Genomic DNA, 20,271 nt, shown 5'->3' with positions numbered 1-20,271 from the left:
AAGTCGCTGTTTAAACTAGTATTTATTTTGTGTGTACTTAACACCTGTGAATTACCAATGACAGAATAACTATTTGTCTGTTTTGGTATCTTTCTCAAGACTAATCTACAGTGGCATTCAGCAGGCAGGGAGGGGAAGCAGGTCAAATACAATGCATGAATTGTTTTCAAAATTTGTAGATATACTAACAATTTTATCTATGCTTTTTTAAGAACACTTACCAGTGTGTGTGTGTGTGTGTGTGTGTGTGTGTGTTTGCGAGACAGACAGACAGAGAGATAGAGAGAGAGAGATAGATAGATAGATAGATAGAGAGAGAGAGAGAGAGAGAGAGAGAGAGAGAGAGAGAGAGAGAGAGAGAGAGAATGCACCATGTATTATTAACTAACGTTTGTGAATTCAAGGTAAAGCAAATAATTATTTTAATAATTAAATTCTGTACTTTAGTAAAGTAACTTAAATAAGCAGTATTTGTACTTACAAGTATATTTTACAATTCAGTAACAAGTTTAGTTATATGGAGGCTCCTCGTAGCTGTATTTAGGTGAGGCATTTTACTGTTGCCCACAATATTTTACAAGCTTGAACAACATAATTAACAAGGAAGTAGGCTTGCATTGTACACAAAATGACACGTACAGCATTTCACACTCAAATCCAGCCTACTTCTCAATTCTCAAACTAAAAACAAGTAACAAATCAACTTTCTACCTGGTTGCTTTGCAGTAACAATGAAATATATTTCATGTGTCTTACAATCTATGCATAATATCACATATTACACTGCAGCTAAATAATACTTTTTTTTTGCTGCAGCTACCATTCATTCTTTACAAGCATATATGTTACTACATCCAACTGTAGTTGTGTTTTCATTAACACACAATCAACCAACAATTTATGTTACATTTTACTTTCAAACCATGTTTGTACAAATTCTTTAACATACCTTTGAATTTTAAGAAAGCAACTAATTTTAATGAAAAACGTATCACAGAGAGAAAACAATATTCATGCACCTCCTCATGGTTTCATCATTCTTGCTATTGGGATAAAAAAATCACCTCAGTCAGCTCAACACCACTCACAGACTAAGTCATAATATAGGTATGCACAATCTAATACAGACTCAACCTGTTATAATATTTATATACATGACTTGAATTAAGTGTACAGTTTCAATATATACAGGATTAACACTTACCTACTTTTTCTTTTTAAAGAAGACCTATTCATTAAGTGCATCTCAAATAACACCAGAACTTTTTAAATACTGCACATCTCACATAACCAAGTACCTAATGCTCATAAATGAAGCACCCAATACAACACTGAGAGTACAAAAAGGTATATGATAACGACAGTCTAACAGAACAACATAAAGTGTTTCCCTCAATGGCACTTCACATTATTTATATATACACAGCTAAAGTCTTACAACAATACACAGTATTCAGACAGTGCTTCATTAAACAATATGTTATGGTATGCAACTTCAAATAAAAAAATATAGTGCACATCCTTTCATTGTAACAAAACTTAAAGAGCATTTAATTGCAACTAATCACACTTGCAAGTAACTGTTTCAATATTATCACTTCAATAGTACTGCCCATGTTTCCATAATACCATACATACAGTAAATTGACAATAAATTACATGATCAGGAAGAAGGCACAATACACACATGCACTCGTCGAGAAATAGTATGCCAGTCAATTACACATATTATTTGTAATAAGATATATCCAAAAGCACAGAAATCAACATAAGCATAAGGAATCATATGTAACCATGCAAATGTATTTTACAATTCTCTTATTCTACATCCAACACTACCAACAGATTTAATGTTCTAACACCTGATAAAAATTTTCACATCATCTCACAGCACTTTTTTTGGTTTCGCTTTGTCTCCTCGACTAAGTGCAAGAGCATATTCCAAATCAGCTTGCTCTTGCTCTATTCTTTTTCGGCGTTCATTCTCCAACTTCAGACTTTCTGCAGCTGCCCAAGCCAACTGCTGGTCCTCAGGAGGAACACTTGCAAGCTTTGGCCCATGAATATTATCTACTGCACAGTTACTGCCATTCACAGTACTCAATGTGCTACCTGCATCTTTCACAAATAATGCATCTGCTTCTAGTCCAAAAGGATCGAGCTTTTTCTCTGATACTGAAGGCATTCCATTTGGTGTACTGTCTTCAAATGGGTCTGAAATATTGAAGGGATCTTCATATCTGTAATTCCTGAACGGATCTTCCGTGAATTCCAAAGCAGCATAACGGTTCTGTGACGATGATGTAGAATCTTTGGTTGTACTGGACTCCTTCTTTGACACCTTCCCCACACCCTTAACGGAATGAACTGGTGTACCTTCTGCTGCACCAAGAAACTGAAGAGGGAGGAGCAGAAGGTTTTTAAGGCTGAAAAACATATGAAAAAGACAACTGTGGAAATTCCAGGCTACTCAGGACAGCTGACACGAAATTCTGAAATTGAATGGAAACTTCAACAAATCATAACGTTCATGGTTTACCCACAGCTGGGCAGCAGGCAGAAGGAAGACATGCATGTGCTGGTACCAAACTAAGCACGGAGTACCTAGAATATAAATTCAAAATAAAACTTTTGCTAATTTAAAAAAAAAGGAAAAAGCATTTAAATTGTCAAGCAGGAAATTGGAGGCAGAGCTAGATGAACCACACTAAAGCTACAAGGCCACTAACAGGTACTTCAAATTTGAGAAATATATTCAAAATAATAAAAAATGTACAAAAATAATTATTCTAGAATACAGCAACTACAAATAAGCATCAATTCCAGTTTTCCCCAATTTTATCCTTTGTTCAAAATTTTCAGTAAAGATACCAACTCTTTTTTAATTTTTTTAAAATTTTTTGTCTTTTACATTAACTATACTACTATATACACCACATGAGTGCCCCTAAACATCAAATTTAACAAATAAATATAGCATCTCATCCAATTGTTGAATAGGAAAGCATAGTAATCTGCTTTGAAGTCCACACTTTCTCCTTTTAAATGCATGGCATATGCCACCGTAATAAATCTTCTCTGTCTGCAATCAAAATTAATCCATTTAGCTACACAATTCACCAAGTTGTTTGCTTTTGCATGTTTTTGCATTCAATTGGCAGCTCTCTTGAATGCTTACATCTACTGACACTTCAGTTTCATTTGTAATTCAAGATGCAGAAGAGGGCCAACACAACCCATCTGTATCATCATCTGCTTAAGTCCACACTTAAACAGAGGCAGGCACTACTGCGTGCGATTACACTAATTTTACGAACATTCATGAGGCAACAGAAACAGTTTAATGAAAGGTGAGCCACATGGTAAATCTGGATTCACCCACATTATTCCTTTATGATGTAACAAGTTACTGTAAATCGAACATGCAGTGCAGCAACACATTTTATTGTACTTGTCTTTCAAAAAATAACTTAAAGTTGGTATTAAATTAAAAAGGAAAGAAGCAATAAGAACTGGAGAGAAGGATATGAAAAAAATGTAGACAATGGTGTATCCTTGATTCCATGCATTACTTTCACCATTACAAGCTCCATGAATGCTTCTTACTGTAGATATCTGCAACTTTTAACACCTAACAAAACTCATACATACACACAAACACACAGATATCTGCTAGGTGAATTGTTTTTATGTTATAACCAGTTTCAGTCTTTCAGATCATCTTCAGGTAAAAAAACATGAGTTTCAAACATCTTTTATCACATCAGTCTTTGTCAAAAGTTCTTGTAACATTTCATTTGAACAAAACCGATGATGATGATGATGTTTGGTTTGTGGGGCACTCAACTGCGCGGTTATCAGCATCCATACAAATTCCCAACCTTTGCTCAGTCCACTCTGCCACTTCCATTAATGATGATGAAATGATGAGGGCAACACAAACACCCAGTCATCTCGAGGCAGGTGAAAATCCCTGACCCCGTCAGGAATTGAACCCGGGACCCCATGTTGAACAAAAACCTCAGAGTAGAATCTATAATGGGTAACGAACTACTCTTCTATATCTGAAAATAACCTTGGATGGGTTTCCTTACTGTTGAATTTCTTGAATAATCATCTCCTCATCTGTCCAATTAGTACTTCCACTAGGCTACAAAATTATAGGGGTATCTCCCCCGAGTGGCTACTGAGTTGCTTACATGTGACTATTAATAATTTTTGAAGATGAGAGTTTTACTGTGACACAGTGAGTCACATAAAGAGTACCACAACACTCAGTATGAAAGTACATTTTTATTTTTACTTTTGTTTACTGATACCCACTTGCAGTGCATTACTTGATAACTATGGATACACTGGCCAGCTCTACTCTGATCTGGTTACTCTAGCTGGGCTCTAATTGCACATCCACTCCCATGGTAGTACCAGAGATAGCAGGAAGAAGCACATTACTCAGAAACTCTGAATCAATGATTATTTAACTAGCTTTCCACAGCCTGGTGAGAGTCATTTCCATGACAATCTCTTAGAAGAAGGCAATTAGATACTGAGTGTTCGGATAAGTAGAGCACAAATATAATTATCTAGTGAATTGACAAATAAGGTAATGTGATGGCAGGTTGGACATCAAAATACAAGAAAGGGAATATAAAGTCTTGCCATATACTGTAAGCAGCAACTGTTTGAAGAAAATAGTGTGGAAACAGGTTTCAGAAGTAAAGATCAGAAATCGAGAAGAATGAACAGTTCCAAGAACTATAACTTGCACAAAGGAAAATCTGTACTGCTGAATATTCGATAAAAGTACAGTGAATTCGGTAACCCTTAATTTCTTTAGTGATTACCTACTTATCAACTTGCTTTGAATTCCAATGGGCTGTACACTGCTAATTCACTAAATGTCTTCTGTAAGCTAAGATGGGAGTCAACACTGACAGCAACAGTGTCATTCAAATGTGAGGATCGATGAGCAATGGAAACGACACTGGCTGCAACGTTGGTGTGACTGTTGTTTGATGGTCTTTCACATCAAAGGCGTGAGGGTCAATATAGATATGTCGACCACACATTGGTGCCAACATTGTTTTGTTTTTTATATCATTTCAAAACAAGAGTGAGTTTGTTGCTTATACTTCCAGGTTGAATTTTTGAAATCACAATGTCTTCTTTACTGGCAAGATACACATTTGTGGAATCCCACTATGAAGAAAAACGAAAATCGCAATGCCACTGAGGATTTATGGCATCACAGGCAGCAAAAATTCAGTACGGACTGCACCATAGCTAAAAACAAAGTCAAATTATTGCCCTCACTATAAGGGGACAAAAAGACTTCGTTCAGGACATCAATTGATGAAGTATTTTGAAACATGGTTTGCCTACAATTTTATATGTTATTTCAAACTAACTGATTTCAAAAGAATCCACGACCTTCTTTTACATGTTTTCTTATATATTTTGCAATGACAATATGTAATTATTCACACTCAAACCTGCAATTGCACAGGCCACAATCTGTGTATCAGAAATATTTATGCTGGCTCTACAGGGTGACTTTTTTTCACCATGCACAAACTTTAGTCGATGAGAGGACATGGGGCGAGGGGTGGGGGGCACTTTTCTATAAATATTGGTCACTGTTGGCACCAACAATGGCAGCAATGAGTGGATGAAGGTTAACACTTAGGAGCAGACACCCGTAAAAATACGGGTGCGCCTGACCAGCCCGAAAATCTGTCCCCTGTAATTTTATGGGCGCATGTGCTCGGTCTTCCCCTTGCTCAATATACAGATTGAATAACATCGGGGATAGGCTACAGCCCTGTCTCACTCCCTTCTCAACCATTGCTTCCCTTTCATGCCCCTCGATTCTTATAACTGCCATCTGGTCTCTGCACAAATTGTAAATAGCCTTTTGCTCCCTGTATTTTACCCCTGCCACCTTCAGAATTTGAAAGAGAGTATTCCAGTCAACATTGTCAAAAGTTTTCTCTAAGTCTACAAATGCTAGAAACGTAGGTTTGCCTTTCCTTAATCTTTCTTCTAAGATAAGTCGTAGGGTCAGTATAGCCTCACGTGTTCCAACATTTCTACGGAATCCAAACTGATCTTCCCCAAGGTCGGCTTCTACCAGTTTTTCCATTCATCTGTAAAGAATTAGCGTCAGTATTTTGCAGCTGTGACTTATTAAACTGATAGTTCGGTAATTTTCACATCTGTCAACACCTGCTTTCTTTGGGATTGGAATTATTAATTCTTCTTGAAGTCTGAGGGAATTTTGCCTGTCTCATACATCTTGCTCACCAGATGGTAGAGTTTTGTCATGACTGGCTCTCCCAAGGCTGTCAGTAGTTCTAATGGAATGTTATTTACTCCTGGGGCCTTGTTTCGACTCAGGTCTTTCAGCGCTCTGTCAAACTCTTCACGCAGTATCATACCTCCCATTTCATCTTCATCTACATCCTCTTCCATTTCCATGATACTGTCCTCAAGAACATCGCCCTTGTATAGACCCTCTATATACTCCTTCCACCTTTCTGCTTTCCCTTTTTGCTTAGAACTGGGTTTCCATCTGAGCTCTTGATGTTCATACAAGTGGTTCTCTTTTCTCCAAAGGTCTCTTTAATTTTCCTGTAGGCAGTATCTATCTTACCCCTTGTGAGATAAGCCTCTACATCCTCGCATTTGTCCTCTAGCCATCCCTGCTTAGCCATTTTGCACTTCCTGTCAATCTCATTTTTGAGACGTTTGTATTCCTTTTTGCCTGCTTCACTTACTGCATTTTTGTATTTTCTCCTTTCATCAATTAAATTCAGTATCTCTTCTGTTAGTCAAGGATTTCTACTAGCCCTTGTCGTTTTACCTACTTGATCCTCTGCTGCCTTCACTATTTCATTCCTCAAAGCTACCCATTCTTCTTCTACTGTATTTCTTTCCCCCATTCCTGTCAATTGTTCCCTTATGCTCTCCCTGAAACTCTGTACAACCTCTGGTTCTTTCAGTTTATCCAGGTCCCATCTCCTTAAATTCCCACCTTTTTGCAGTTTCTTCGGTTTTAATCTACAGTTCATAACCAATAGATTGTGGTCAGAGTCCACATCTGCCCCTGGAAATGTCTTACAATTTAAAAACCTTCTTTCATGATTCTTGAACCAAGTGTTAGCTATGATTAAGTTATGTTCTGTGCAAAATTCTACCAGGCGGCTTCCACTTTCATTTCCTAGCCCCAATCCATATTCACCTATTACGTTTCCTTCTCTTCCTTTTCCTACTGTCGAATTCCAGTCACCCATGACTATTAAATTTTCGTCTTCCTTCACTACCTGAATAATTTCTTTTATCTCATCATACATTTCATCAATTTCTTCATCATCTGCAGAGCTAGTTGGCATATAAACTTGTACTACTGTAGTAGGTGTGGGCTTCGTGTCTATCTTGGCCACAATAATGCGTTCACTATGCTGTTTGTAGCAGCTTACCCGCACTCCTATTTTTTTTATTCATCATTAAACCTACTCCTGCATTACCCCTATTTGATTTTGTATTTATAACCCTGTATTCACCTGACCAAAAGTATTGTTCCTCCTGCCACCGAACTTCACCAATTCCCACTATATCTATCTTTAACCTATCCATTTCCCTTTTTAAATTTTCTATCCTACCTGCCCGATTAAGGGATCTGACATTCCACGGTCCGATCTGTAGAACGCCAGTTTTCTTTCTCCTGATTACGACGTCCTCCTGAGTAGTCCCCGCCCAGAGATCCGAGTGGGGGACTATTTTACCTCCGGAATATTTTACCCAAGAGGACGCCATCATCATTTAATCATACAGTAAAGCTGCATGCCCTCGGGAAAAATTACGGCTGTTGTTTCCCCTTGCTTTCAGCCGTTCGCAGTACCAGCACAGCAAGGCAGTTTTGGTTAGTGTTACAAGGCCAGATCAGTCAATCATCAAGACTGTTGCCCCTGCAACTACTGAAAAGGCTGCTGCCCCTCTTCAGGAACCACACGTTGCCTCTCAACAGATACCCCTGCATTGTGGTTGCTCCTATGGTATGGCTATCTGTGTCGTTGAGGCACACAAGCCTCCCCACCAACGGCAAGGTCCATGGTTCATGGGTTGGATAAGGAAATTCCCTTTCCCCTATATGCTCGCTATCAGAGTGGAAAGGAGTTACTCTCATAGAAATAATAAAGTTTCTGGCAATTGGAGTCCATGTGTGTGTAAGTATGAGACCCCGTATACGAGAGCACTGGTCCAAGAATCCTGTTGTGTCATGTAATTTCTGTCCAAACATCCTGAGCTGTGACAGGTTTCTTTCTATTTTGAGAAACTTTCACATCAGTGACAGTTCAGCAGCTAAGAAAAAAGGAGAAGCTGGCTATGACCCACTGCACAAGGTGAGACCTGTCCTGGATATGGTGTCTGCTAATTTCCAGCAAGCATACACACCCTCTCAAAACATTACAACTGATGAAGGCATGTGCAAATTTCGAGGCTGTGTGTATTTCATGCAGTACATGCCACAGAAGCCAAATAAATATGGTATAAAACTGTACATCTCAGAGTCAGAGACAGGTTATGTCTGGAATTCTTCTGATTATGTAGGTGAGATGTATGACATAATGACACTCTTAAAGACATTGCCTGGGAATCTGTCAGGAAAAGTTTACACTATGTTTACAGACAGATTCTACACCAGTCCAGCCCTTGCTTAAGAACTGGAAGCTGCAAAAAACTGCTCTTGAGGGAACTACAAGAAAATCTAGGCAGGGATTACCTTCTGCTATAAAAGATCCAAAACTTCAGCGAGGTGAACTAATTTTTAGGTGTAAAGGAAATATCTTGGCATTCTGTTGGAAGGACAAAAGAAATGTGCACATGATAAGTACAAGGCACACTGCTGAGATTGTGATGTATACAGATAAGAGAGGCAAGAGAAGTCACAACCAGACTATAATAAAAACAAGATGGGTGTCGACTTATTAGACCAACAATTATCTTATGGGGCTTTTGAGCATCGAACTGTAAAGTGGTGGAGAAAGTTGTCATTCCACATAATACTAATGGTGATAATAAATTCAAGTATATTGTACAAGGTAACTGGAAAATGCCTCCCAACAACACAGTTTATGAGAACTATCTGTGCAGGTCTTGCAGGCAGCAGAGATCTCAAACCACAACCTGGTGCATTGGGACTCTCCAGACTATCAACTGGAAACCATTTTCTGGAAAAGCTTGAGACAGAAATAGGCAAGAAACAGAAAAAAAATGTGTACTGTGTTCTCTGAGAGGTAAAAAGCTTACTGAGAAAGTGTGGCATAAGACACAAGCTAACAGTGTAGTGGATGCAAAGTGGCATTGTGCGAACTACCATTTTCAAAATTTATCATACAAAGACAAAAATTGCATCTCAAAATAAAGCCAGAGGAGGCTCCTGTATATAAAACAAGCAGTATAAATAATTATTAAAATTCTTGTGTAAAATAATGTAGTTTTCCTTCTGAGCATTAACTGCGTATAGTCTTGACCAACTTTTCCTCTTTTTAAAAACAATGCTATAATTGAAAGTTCCATGAAAGCAAATATTAATTAAAAGAACAAAGTATTATACATAGCCTCAAATTAGAAAGTTCAGGCTTTTCAATAAGGGTGACATCATTACTATAACAAAAAATATTTAAGAGTTATAGTAAATTAAAATATGCTAAAAACAGCTAGGCCTCATGGTAGAGCTTCATGCACTATGGCTCAGGGCCCAAAGTGTGAAGAAAGGAAGTTTGTTGTATAGCACCATCCATCCATCCATCATCAATTTTGGAACAATATCTCCTGAACCCACTCCAAAAGTAACTAGTGAGATAAGATGATAGTTGAACTCAGATCTAAGATTTTTCCAAGTAGTTAGTGAGGGCAATGACACAGTAGCTATCCCCAACAAGTAAAGTTCTTCCCACATTTGAAGATAATAATTAAAATAGCTTATTTGCACGAGCTGTGAAATTGTCTTCTGTCTCATACTACAGAGGAAGTCTATAAGAATGTGATCTCGCAATACATCTGAACTAAATATTACAAAAAGGGCTACAGGTTCTTTAGCTCCCAACATGTTATTCAACAACAACTGGCTATTCACCATCTTTTGAAATTTAAGCAGTTGTTCTGCTTGTATGGCTGTTAACTATTTCTATATTCTGCACTTCACTACAGAATCAACTGACAGATTTTTAAATTTGTACTGATTGAGTCTAAGCAATACCATTTCTAAAGTCCTTTCTCCTATTTTCAACACAATGTAAACATTTTAGAAGGGATTTATATCGTTACTGTCAACATTTTCATTTTCAGTTGTTCATTGGCCTTCAAGAGCAGCCTGTCAAGTTCTCTTGGTTGTTTGGGAGTTAATATCAACCACTGGTCCAGCCATGTCATTGAAGGGGTTAGACAGAGAGAGGTTTGAGCTATTTACATAGATACAAGGGGTAGCTGGGTGTAGAAAGCTCAATCCACATAGAACCCCAACTTATCTGGATCAGACTGATACAACTGGTGTGCAGCTGTTGGCACTGTGGTTGCCAACTAACAAAAATTGTGTGTCAATAGCCTTCCACCTCATTGCTGCACATACACCTTTAAGTTGATATTTTTTTAAAATTTATCATCACGATTCATGCAATCAAATCAGGATCCCTGCTTTCAAAGACACACAAAGGGTGGTCACTGAAACATGAACAAAGCCTGCAAGTCTATCTCCCAAGTATAACACTGACAGTGAAAATGACAGGCATATAAGTAAGAAACTGATTAGGGCGCTCACACACTGGAAGGAAATTTACTGCTAATTAAACAAGTGGGTAAAAACCTGACTACAAGTAATTCAGTGGAGGATTGCTACAGTCAGAAGATCTAAGATTCAACTCAAATACAGTTCAGCATCTTAATAAATTTTAGGCATATGAGAGTGAACTGTGAGAGACACATACAAAACGACAAAACTTGTTCATTTGAAATCAGCTGCCAATTTTTATTGACACTTAACTATTTAGCAGTTTTAATAGCAAGTGTGAGAAAAAATCCGGTGTACATAATAGGGCTATATCTTAGGCCCATTTGCAAATGTAAACCTTCTCCTCGTTTCCTTATTCAAACACTGACTTTTTAATGTGTTAAACATGAACAGGTTACTCAAATTAGGCTTCCATTATAAACAGATTTATACAAACAGTGATGAACATTTAAATCACTAGGTTACATGCAACAGTTTAGCTTAATGCAGTGATAAGATTGCACAAAGCATCTAGAAAACTGATTCAAGCAAAGGACTAAAAACAACAAAATATGTAAATTAGAAAATATATGTGCACATAAAACAAGTAATACATAACAAAAGAAAAGGGGAAAAAATTATCTAATAAAGATACTAGGCAGTGTTGAACAGCCAAAATTTACAAGAATTATTGTAATTTGCATTACCACAATTACTATGATAATATGAGGATCTCTCAGACATCAAGGGGAAAAATGTAAAATATGAACATCTGGGTCTCATGCTAGATTATTGTTATTGAAGTTTCCAGTTAGAAACATGTAAGGAAGCAGAAGTTTTCTCAGACTCATTTTCGTGTTGTGAAATTGGCTTTTTCTCCTTACAATCCATTACTAATACAAACTGTTAAAAAATCAAACATTTGAGTAGTACAGGAATTGCAACAAAGATTTACGTGATATTCCTATAACATTAAAACAAATTGTAAGAAGTTTTTATTCAAATGGTTGTGAATTAAACATGAAATATAAAACAAAAACTAGCATTTAATGAAAAATCATGTGCAAGGGTTGTAAAAAAGAAAGCCGTAACCCCACCCTCTTCCCACTCAGAATTGTAATAAAAGTGTTCCTTAACATTACGCTTCTATGTTCAGATATCAGAAATATAAAGTTCATATCAAAAGTAATGTCTGAATAACACAACTGACTCGACTGCACATGCTCAGTATATTCAAGGGGCTTATTAACCATGTAATCTTTCTTTCATCTACAGCTCAATGTAGCTTGCTTTTGGACAATGTATTTCAATAATGAAACATGTAACTATACTGTCTTGTTCAAAAATCAACTATGATCAAACTTTATAACACATTAGGTAAATAGTTTCATGATATTAACAAATAACTGAGTGAGGCATATGGTTCCCTGCAATGAGAAGAAAAGAATGATAGTGGTATCAAGAGTTTACGACAGATCATACTCAAAGCATAAGGAGAGATGCAGTACAGTACACAGCACACAAGAAAGCTTGCAAGAGATGAGCAAGGGTAAGGAGTAACAGCCCTTTCCCTCTCTCCATTCAGCCTTGTGGCTGCCAATGGTCAGTGGAATTGCCCATCTGAAAAGAGGTTGCCGTACCAGTACAGTGAAGTATTTTTCACTGTTCAGAGTCACTGTTCAGAGTGTAGTATCTTTCATGAATGTGTTGTATTTTATGATTATTTATATATCTGTGATGTTTTGGTGTTTTGTTTTGTCCTTGTTTGTCATGTGCAAAGAATAGTGTTTCATTCAGTGACTGGTGAATTGGTAGTCACCGACATTATTTCTTCAGTGTCTTTACTATCTTTAGAGTTCAACAAGGGACAGAAAATTCATTAGAGGGCAGGAAAATAGAAAGGAATATTATAAAATCAGGTAATAAGGAAAACAGGGCAGTAAATTTCAAATCTGGTGTGAAACCAAGTAGTCTTTGAGCTGCCAACTATGCTGGCATGTCAGTGAGAACTATTTAAAGTTTCACTATGATAATTTTAAGAAGAATGTAATACAAGATACTGTAAGATATTTCTACCTCATGGAGATGACTGTTCCTACTGTACCCAAGCTTTTCACAGCAATCAGGAAAATAATTGAATTTCCATGGTCTGTTGGAGCACTACTGACACAACTGCATGCAATGGGATTCAAATGGAAAATATGTCCAACCAATAGGAAATTTCTGACTGAAAAGCGAATTTTGTCATTTGGCAAGCAAAATAATTAATGAGCACCAGAACCTTCCATTCACAGGACAGAAACACTGTTTATTAACAGGAATCTTGAGCAGACAATAATCTTACACTTCGAAAATGCTAGCAGAGCAAAAATGCTATGGGTCTCATTACAAATACCAGGTCACCAAATAGAATTATCCTTGTTAACACAGGTTAAATGAGCAAATTAGTCAATGAAGCAGAACTGATTTCTAGAGCTGGAAAAGCAAGTGGAGATTATCACCAGCAAATGAATGCTACCAATTTTCATAAGTGGGTACAGAGAAAATTGCTCCTCAGACTACCCAAAGGTAGTATTATAATTGTTGATGACACTCCTTATCATAATATGCAAAGAATACCAAGTACCTTGACAATATGCTGTTAAAATCAATATGATGAATTGGCTTCAAAATAACAATATATCACACAGTAAAAAAATGAAGTTCAAACTGTGAACTGATTAAAAAGTTTAAAAAAGTCAAGAGCACACAGTCCTCTGGTTACCCCCATGTATGTTTGAACTGAATGCCAATTAAAATGGCCTGGTGAAGATTAAGACCTGTGTTAGCAAATCAGAGCAAGGAACCTATCTCTAGAAAAGCTGCAAAAGCAACAGGGAACAGGATTGCATCTGTGACCACAGCTAACTGGGAAAAGTTTGATGAAAACCTAATCAAGACAGATAATATGTTTTGGGAAATATATAGCTGTTAAAAACACATTTTTTGTGCATCCATGTTTGATATTACGCACTTAAAACTTGTCAGCCCTGATGTACTTCCTTCTCTTTCTCACTTACAAAGGGATGTGTTGCCTACCTGCACATTTCACATGAATTTTACCCTTGACACTGATTTTCTTGCCCAAGTTTTAGCAGCAGCATCAGTGCCTAAGATGAAAATTTTTGTGCAACACACATATAGACATCAAGGTCTGATTGCGAGTTAGAAACAGACCAGAAAACCCTCCTAATGATGTTTCAATTGAACAATATGAAATGCGTCATGATGAAAAAACATTTCAGCAGCTGCAAGCGCACTACTAACTTAATAAAGTATTTACGAATCAGCTACCTATATCTCAATCAAGCAGATTAAGAATTTGGTGGTTATTATTCCAGAACCATCAGTGTGCCAAAGATGTTATGTCATGACCCACACTCGTATTCCTGTCACACACATTCTTTACAGCTGTGAACAGTAGGCATAACTTTCAGAAGAATGACCTAACCAATCATGATAATGTGAAAGAAACAGTGAATATACTCACATAATGATCAGTGATTTACATTAATATCAAGTGGCATTTTGTAAAGAACCATGAGCAACACAATGAATTAATATGAGCTGTGCACACTACAGATACTAATTCACAAAGTGCTCTCTTTCAGTCAAAGAAATGAATGAATGAAAAATACAATGAAGAATAGATTTTAAGATCATGTGTTCCATGCTATCAAAAACATTTCCCAACGAACTGGTGACTTAGTTGAAAAATGATACAAAGATGCACATTCTTCACTTACACTTTCTTCAGTGATAATGACCATTAACTCTTACTTTTAAAATGTGCACCATACTCAGCTTCTAGCCTATCAGAAATGTTAGCATCTTTACCCTAATTCTGTGTTTTTTAAATCAAACTCTATCCCCTGAGGCTAAGAGAACGTACACCTCTTGATATGCTCAGGAAAAAACCTAGAGAAATATTTATTAAATAAATATAGAAAAAAAGCAGAAAACTTAAAAAAACTTCTGCTACCTTAATTAAGAATTATATATTCAACTTATAACTGTTATTAATAAATATATGTAACAGCTACCACTCTCAACACTCACCTTAGCATCAAAGTCTGCAAAATTTGCAAACGATCCAGAAGATGAATTTGGTACAGCAAATGGGTCAGGTGAAGAGAAAGGGTCACGACCAGGGTCAGGGCTAGGTGTGGGGGGAACAGGTGCTGCGCGGCCACCTGGCTGCTGCAGCGGCCGTGGCGGTGCTGGCCGAGGAGGAGGCTGTTTACTCTTCTTTGGAGGAAGAGCAGGACTCGGGCTTTCAGGGCGAGGTGGTGGCCCACTCGGAGATGGCTGCAGTGCAAATGGATCGCAACCAAATGGATCCTTGCCCGACATCTGGACAGTTAACATCTTACTGTTATTCATCAAATTCAAAAGAACTACTATGTATTTTACAAAACAACTTATAAATTTCCATAACAAATACATATTCTTCACAATTCAAAATATGAATCACTTCTTGTAAACTTACAAAAATGCCTATAGCTGAAATGGAGAAGAAATCAAATTCTGCACTAAATATGCTATGCAAGACAGACAACATAAAATATTAAGATACTCAAATAACCTTAATTGTCGAAACAGAAGCTACCAGTTTTTTGGACTATAAACATGCCATATTAAAGAAAATGAACAAAGGGCAGGATGACATTTCACTAAGGTGGGCAACACGTTACAAATCACAAGTTGCTACTGGGAAACTTTATACACTGTTGTTCATTAAAATTGCAATACCGTGAAGACAACATACAACAAACATCACACTGATATGAAGTTTAACACATCCTTGGATCTGCATATAAACTGCATGTATTTCAACACAACTGCACAAAGTACATAGCAGTAACAATATCAACATTCTTATATAAAGAGAGTAGGCAGCAGGTATTGCATCCAAAAATGTTTGTTGTTTGTGAGAAGGTGGTGCATTTAGGAGAAATGGCTACCAGCACATATTGGAATTTGACAGTAGCAGGATCACGGCCTATCGAGACTGCAGTTCATTGTTCCACTATACTGCTGTTCACAGTGGTCAGAATTCAATGACTGTCATACAAATATGGAAAGATAGGTTCAGAATCGCCATACTAAATGTCATGCAGGATTTCAATGGGTCCATGAGACTAGTGCCCAAAAATACATACCTACCATTTGTTTGGCTGCACAGGATCAAAAAGGCATATCACATAGCTTTAAAGACGTAATAGGCTTCTTTGCAACAATTCAAGTACCTGCACAGCCAGTGTGACAATGTCCTTAGCACCATTGACTGTCACTAAAATGACCATAGTATCTAAACAGACAGTGTGACAATGACCTTAGCACTACTGGCTGTCAGTAAAATGACCTTCATTGAAGGTTCCCTTAACATAACAGCAGAACAGACACACTGACAGATGTGAACCGAACAATTCTGAACCCATGAGTGGCATCACATTTCCTCATACAAGTCCAGGTTCTGTGTACTACTGATGTATTTGTGTGTGTAGGGTCCAAGGAGAATAAACAGGGTGTATACATGGACAAGGAAAAAAAAAAATTCCTGGATTTTTCGCGGATTTCCCGGTTGAAAATACACTTTCTCCCGGGTGAAAATACACTTTTCCCATGTTAGGTGACAGTATATTTTTCCTCAGCACTGTAAAACTTAACAAACCTTACGATGTTTACTGTTTTCTACACCAACGCAAAATTTTCCAGCACTTTAGAAAACGAAACTCAGGGGGAAAAAACACGTTTTGGAAAGACCTTTGATGTGCAGCAACATGTACGCTGTATTTTTTCGTGTTACGAAGGTATAAATTCGAATTCCACCAAACATCGCACGTTAATTTCCGAAGCATTGAAATAGAGATTGCAACATACTTTTGTAAGCTAGTCATAGCTCATGTCACGTGATCTCGCCAGCTGATGACAGCATAGGACACGTGATGTAGTCAACAAATAGCAAGATCACTCTCAAGTAGTGCGAACACACAAATAAGAAATGTTAATGGTTTAAATTAATATACACATATATAAGGAAAACAAACTTTCACATATAATATTGGTCTCTAAGATTAATAAGGTGCAAGAAGCTAAGCTTCCACATATAATGTTGCTCTTTTTGCGCGTGTTACACTTTAAGATACAGCACACAAATGTGGCAGAAAATTTTTTAATAATGACGTAAATGTCTGATCTTCTGGGCTCGAAATTCTTCTAGATGGTCATCCTCAAAGATTTGATTTTTAAATGACAGTCAAACATTCAGTGATTTAAGAAATTCATCGTACATTCTCGCATATAGTTCATCTTTTGCAAAAGGAAATTTACTTTGAAAGTAACGCTTTTCAAATCACCATTTGCAATATTTTCCCGTGACCTGTTAGAAATTGGTTCGTTTCAGCAGTTTCCACACAGCACCAGATAACAGCCATCACTGCGCTTGCGCAGCTACAATGACACAGGAAGCCCATATGTTCGTTCATGTAAAACATTAAAAGATCTTGCATTATGTCATAAAAGAAACAAGACATCAGAGGATACGTCAAGAGCATCGGAATTTCATGAACCATACAAAAATTGCATAATTCGGCTTAAAGTGCACATTCATATGTCCATATTTGGATGTAAATTTTCTTGAGTACCAGTACTGTATTACCTCACATTTGGTTCTTTATTATGGTATAAAGCCATACGAGCTAGAAGATGGAAAACGTGCACTTGAAATGCAGCGAACAGTTGAAACTAGTCAACAGTGTGAAATTAAACTCTTCGTTTCAAATAAATTGACTGCCTCAGCGCAAAAGATTAATAAAAGCCAAATCTCTTTAGCAAACCGACAAAAATAACTTCATTGTTCTGCAAGGCGATTAATGCTTGACTGTCAAAGGTGGAAATAAAACCTGAAACTAACAACATATTTTAGCCTTCCGTAATTATGTGAACATATTTTAATTCATTTGGTAGCTCCTGGCCACAGAAATCTGTTTTGTTTTCATTTAATGTGAGAACAATTAATGAAGAGGAAACAGCACAATCACTAAACGTAAACACAGGTCATGTGGAGACTACCCACCTCCCCACTACAACTCAGATTGCTCTGTGCGTCAGCCCCGGATCTACGATATTTCTGAACCGGGACAATATTAGATAGTGGCGCCCAGCCACACATCTGTAGCCAGAAGCAGGAGAAGGTACTACTCATTTGCGACTCAACTGCGCATGTGCAAGAGCTGCCCGCGACTGCTCAAATGAATCTAATGTAAACAGCTGTCACGTCACGCTCATCGGAGGCAATTTGTTGTTAGGAAGCTCAAAATGGCTCTGAGCACTATGGGACTTAACATCTGAGGTCATCAGTCCCCTAGAGCTTAGAACTACTTAAACCTAACTAACCTTAGAACATCACACACATTCATGCCTGAGGCAGGATTCGAACCTGCAACCGTAGAGGTCGCGCGGTTCCAGACCGAAGCGCCTAGAACTGCCCGGCCACACAGGCCAGCCTGTTAGAAAGCATTGCAAATTCTTCCTAAAGTCTTTGACACACTTTGCTGTTGGCAGACACTTGTATGAGCACTGTGTTTTGTTGTATATGGCGCTTTTCCTTTGTGACTTAAGTATTTTTTTTTTCTTTTTTTCTCTCGTCCATGTTTTGTTGCTGCAGTATTATTCTGCAGAAGTGGGATACAGTAATATCCTTTGCTAGAGTATTGGTTCTTACCGGCCACAATCACAAAATTTAACTGATAACTAAAACAATGAAAATTTCCTAGAATTCTAAAAAATTCCCGGGTTTTGCCCAGTTTTCTCCCGCACGAAAAAATTCCCGGGTTTTTCCTGGATCTCCCGGGTCGTGTACACCCCAACGAATGTTGTCATCTTGTATTCATAATGATCATTCTGCCCCAGCACTGATGTGATGGAGTGAGGTGTGCCTCTGGGTACGTAATGCAATCAGCTCTGGTACACCAGCCCATAATTTGTATGGAGGCACTAACATTTATTATATGTTAATGCCAGATCACCACAGATATCTCCATGATCTTTACACTCGAAAATCATGAGCCAACAGATGAGTTTTGTGTGTAACATTGGATAGAATTGGGTCCAGCGCTGTGACACTGTCGCAAAAAATGATTTACGGAGGTCAGTGAAATGATATTATCAGTTAATGAATATGAAGAACAGTACAAGTGATGGAAGATTGACAGGAGCCGGATAATAGCTGTGGTAGATATATTCTGCAACTCATTTTCATTCTGCAAACTGCAGCGACATTATCAGTGGAAAACTATGTAAAATAAAGGAAAGGCAACCACTCACCTATAATGCACTCGTGTGGTACACAGAAACAAGTAACAGAAAGCAGTATTCACATTAGCATTTGAGCTCTTGCACTTTCTCTAGTAAAAGTAAACATATTCACAAACAACCCAACATACACTCAAATGCACATTCCTATGGTTGCAATAGGACTGATTATTGGCTATCGGTTATTGAGGACAATTACCTGAGCAGATGGGAGTGGGGAGGGGTAGGGAAAGACACATGAACCAAGGTGGGACTAGCAGGATACTTTGAGGTAGGTCTTTATTCAGATGACTCGGTGGCAGCACAACAAGACAAAATGAGTTCAGAGGCTAGAGCATATAACAAAAAAGAGAGATATGGAGAAAGAGGGGGAAGGGGGTGAAGGGAGAGAGAAAGAGAAAGCAGGAGAGATGCTATCATGACAATACAAACCATTGTCCTTCAATAGTTGGAACAGCATTCCCAGCACCATCTGAGAAAGCTGTTCCAGCCACTCCAGTGTTATGCCTGCATGAGATTACCTACAGCCAAGAACGAGCCTGCTATTCTGATCCAACCACTACATCAATCCCTCACAGCTCCTGATCATGCCTTCCTGACTTACTCCACCTTCCGTATCCACAAAAACTTCCTCCACCCTCCACGATACATATTGCTCCTGAGCACCCATCCAATAACACTGTTGTCAACCTTTCTCCCAAAACTCTGACCTATCAGTACTTTCTAAAGGCCTCACCCTTAGCATCAAACCTAAGTTCAACCATGCTGGACTTGAAACAGACCTCCTCTCCTTTACTCATGTCCTGTAGTGAAAACATTACTTTGCTACATACTCCACTGACTATAGCCAACCAAACCACCACAAAGAACCTTGTTTAAAACAGTTCCTATCTCCCTACAGCTGAGATCCTCGTCCTTTTTCACCCAGTCATCCCCAGGCTATCTTTCAGGAATTCCTCACTTTTAAATTGGCCTCACTTTCCTTTCCTAGATTCCTCCACAGTGAATCCAACATCACTCCTACGGAACATGCAGCTATCTGTAACCTCAAAACCAATCCAGACCTTATCACCCTTCCAGCAGACAAAAGCTACATCACAGTGGTCATGAATTGCAGTAACTACATGGCTGAGGATCTCCGCCAACTT

At 37.9% G+C, this 20,271-nt stretch overlaps 1 protein-coding gene across 3 annotated transcripts in view; it reads right to left on the bottom strand.

The window, feature by feature from the left end:
• Positions 1–468: 468 nt before the first annotated feature.
• The window catches only part of LOC124787775 (epidermal growth factor receptor substrate 15-like 1), a 177,375-nt gene continuing 157,572 nt past the window's right edge, over positions 469–20,271 (bottom strand). For 2 of the 3 annotated variants that reach the window (XM_047254666.1, XM_047254667.1), the window contains 2 exons: positions 14,867–15,160; positions 469–2,395 (listed from right to left, as the gene is read on the bottom strand). In XM_047254666.1, the coding sequence (XP_047110622.1) occupies positions 1,886–2,395; positions 14,867–15,160 (804 nt within the window). In that variant the 3' untranslated portion in view covers positions 469–1,885. Of the gene's footprint in view, positions 2,427–14,866; positions 15,161–20,271 lie in introns of all 3 variants that reach the window. The other variant, XM_047254668.1, reaches the window with a different exon arrangement.

Source organism: Schistocerca piceifrons, chromosome 3, assembly GCF_021461385.2.
Source record: "Schistocerca piceifrons isolate TAMUIC-IGC-003096 chromosome 3, iqSchPice1.1, whole genome shotgun sequence".
NCBI lineage: Eukaryota > Metazoa > Arthropoda > Insecta > Orthoptera > Acrididae > Schistocerca > Schistocerca piceifrons.
Note: the sequence above shows the minus strand (reverse complement) of the source record. Positions and strands in the feature narration are given on the sequence as shown.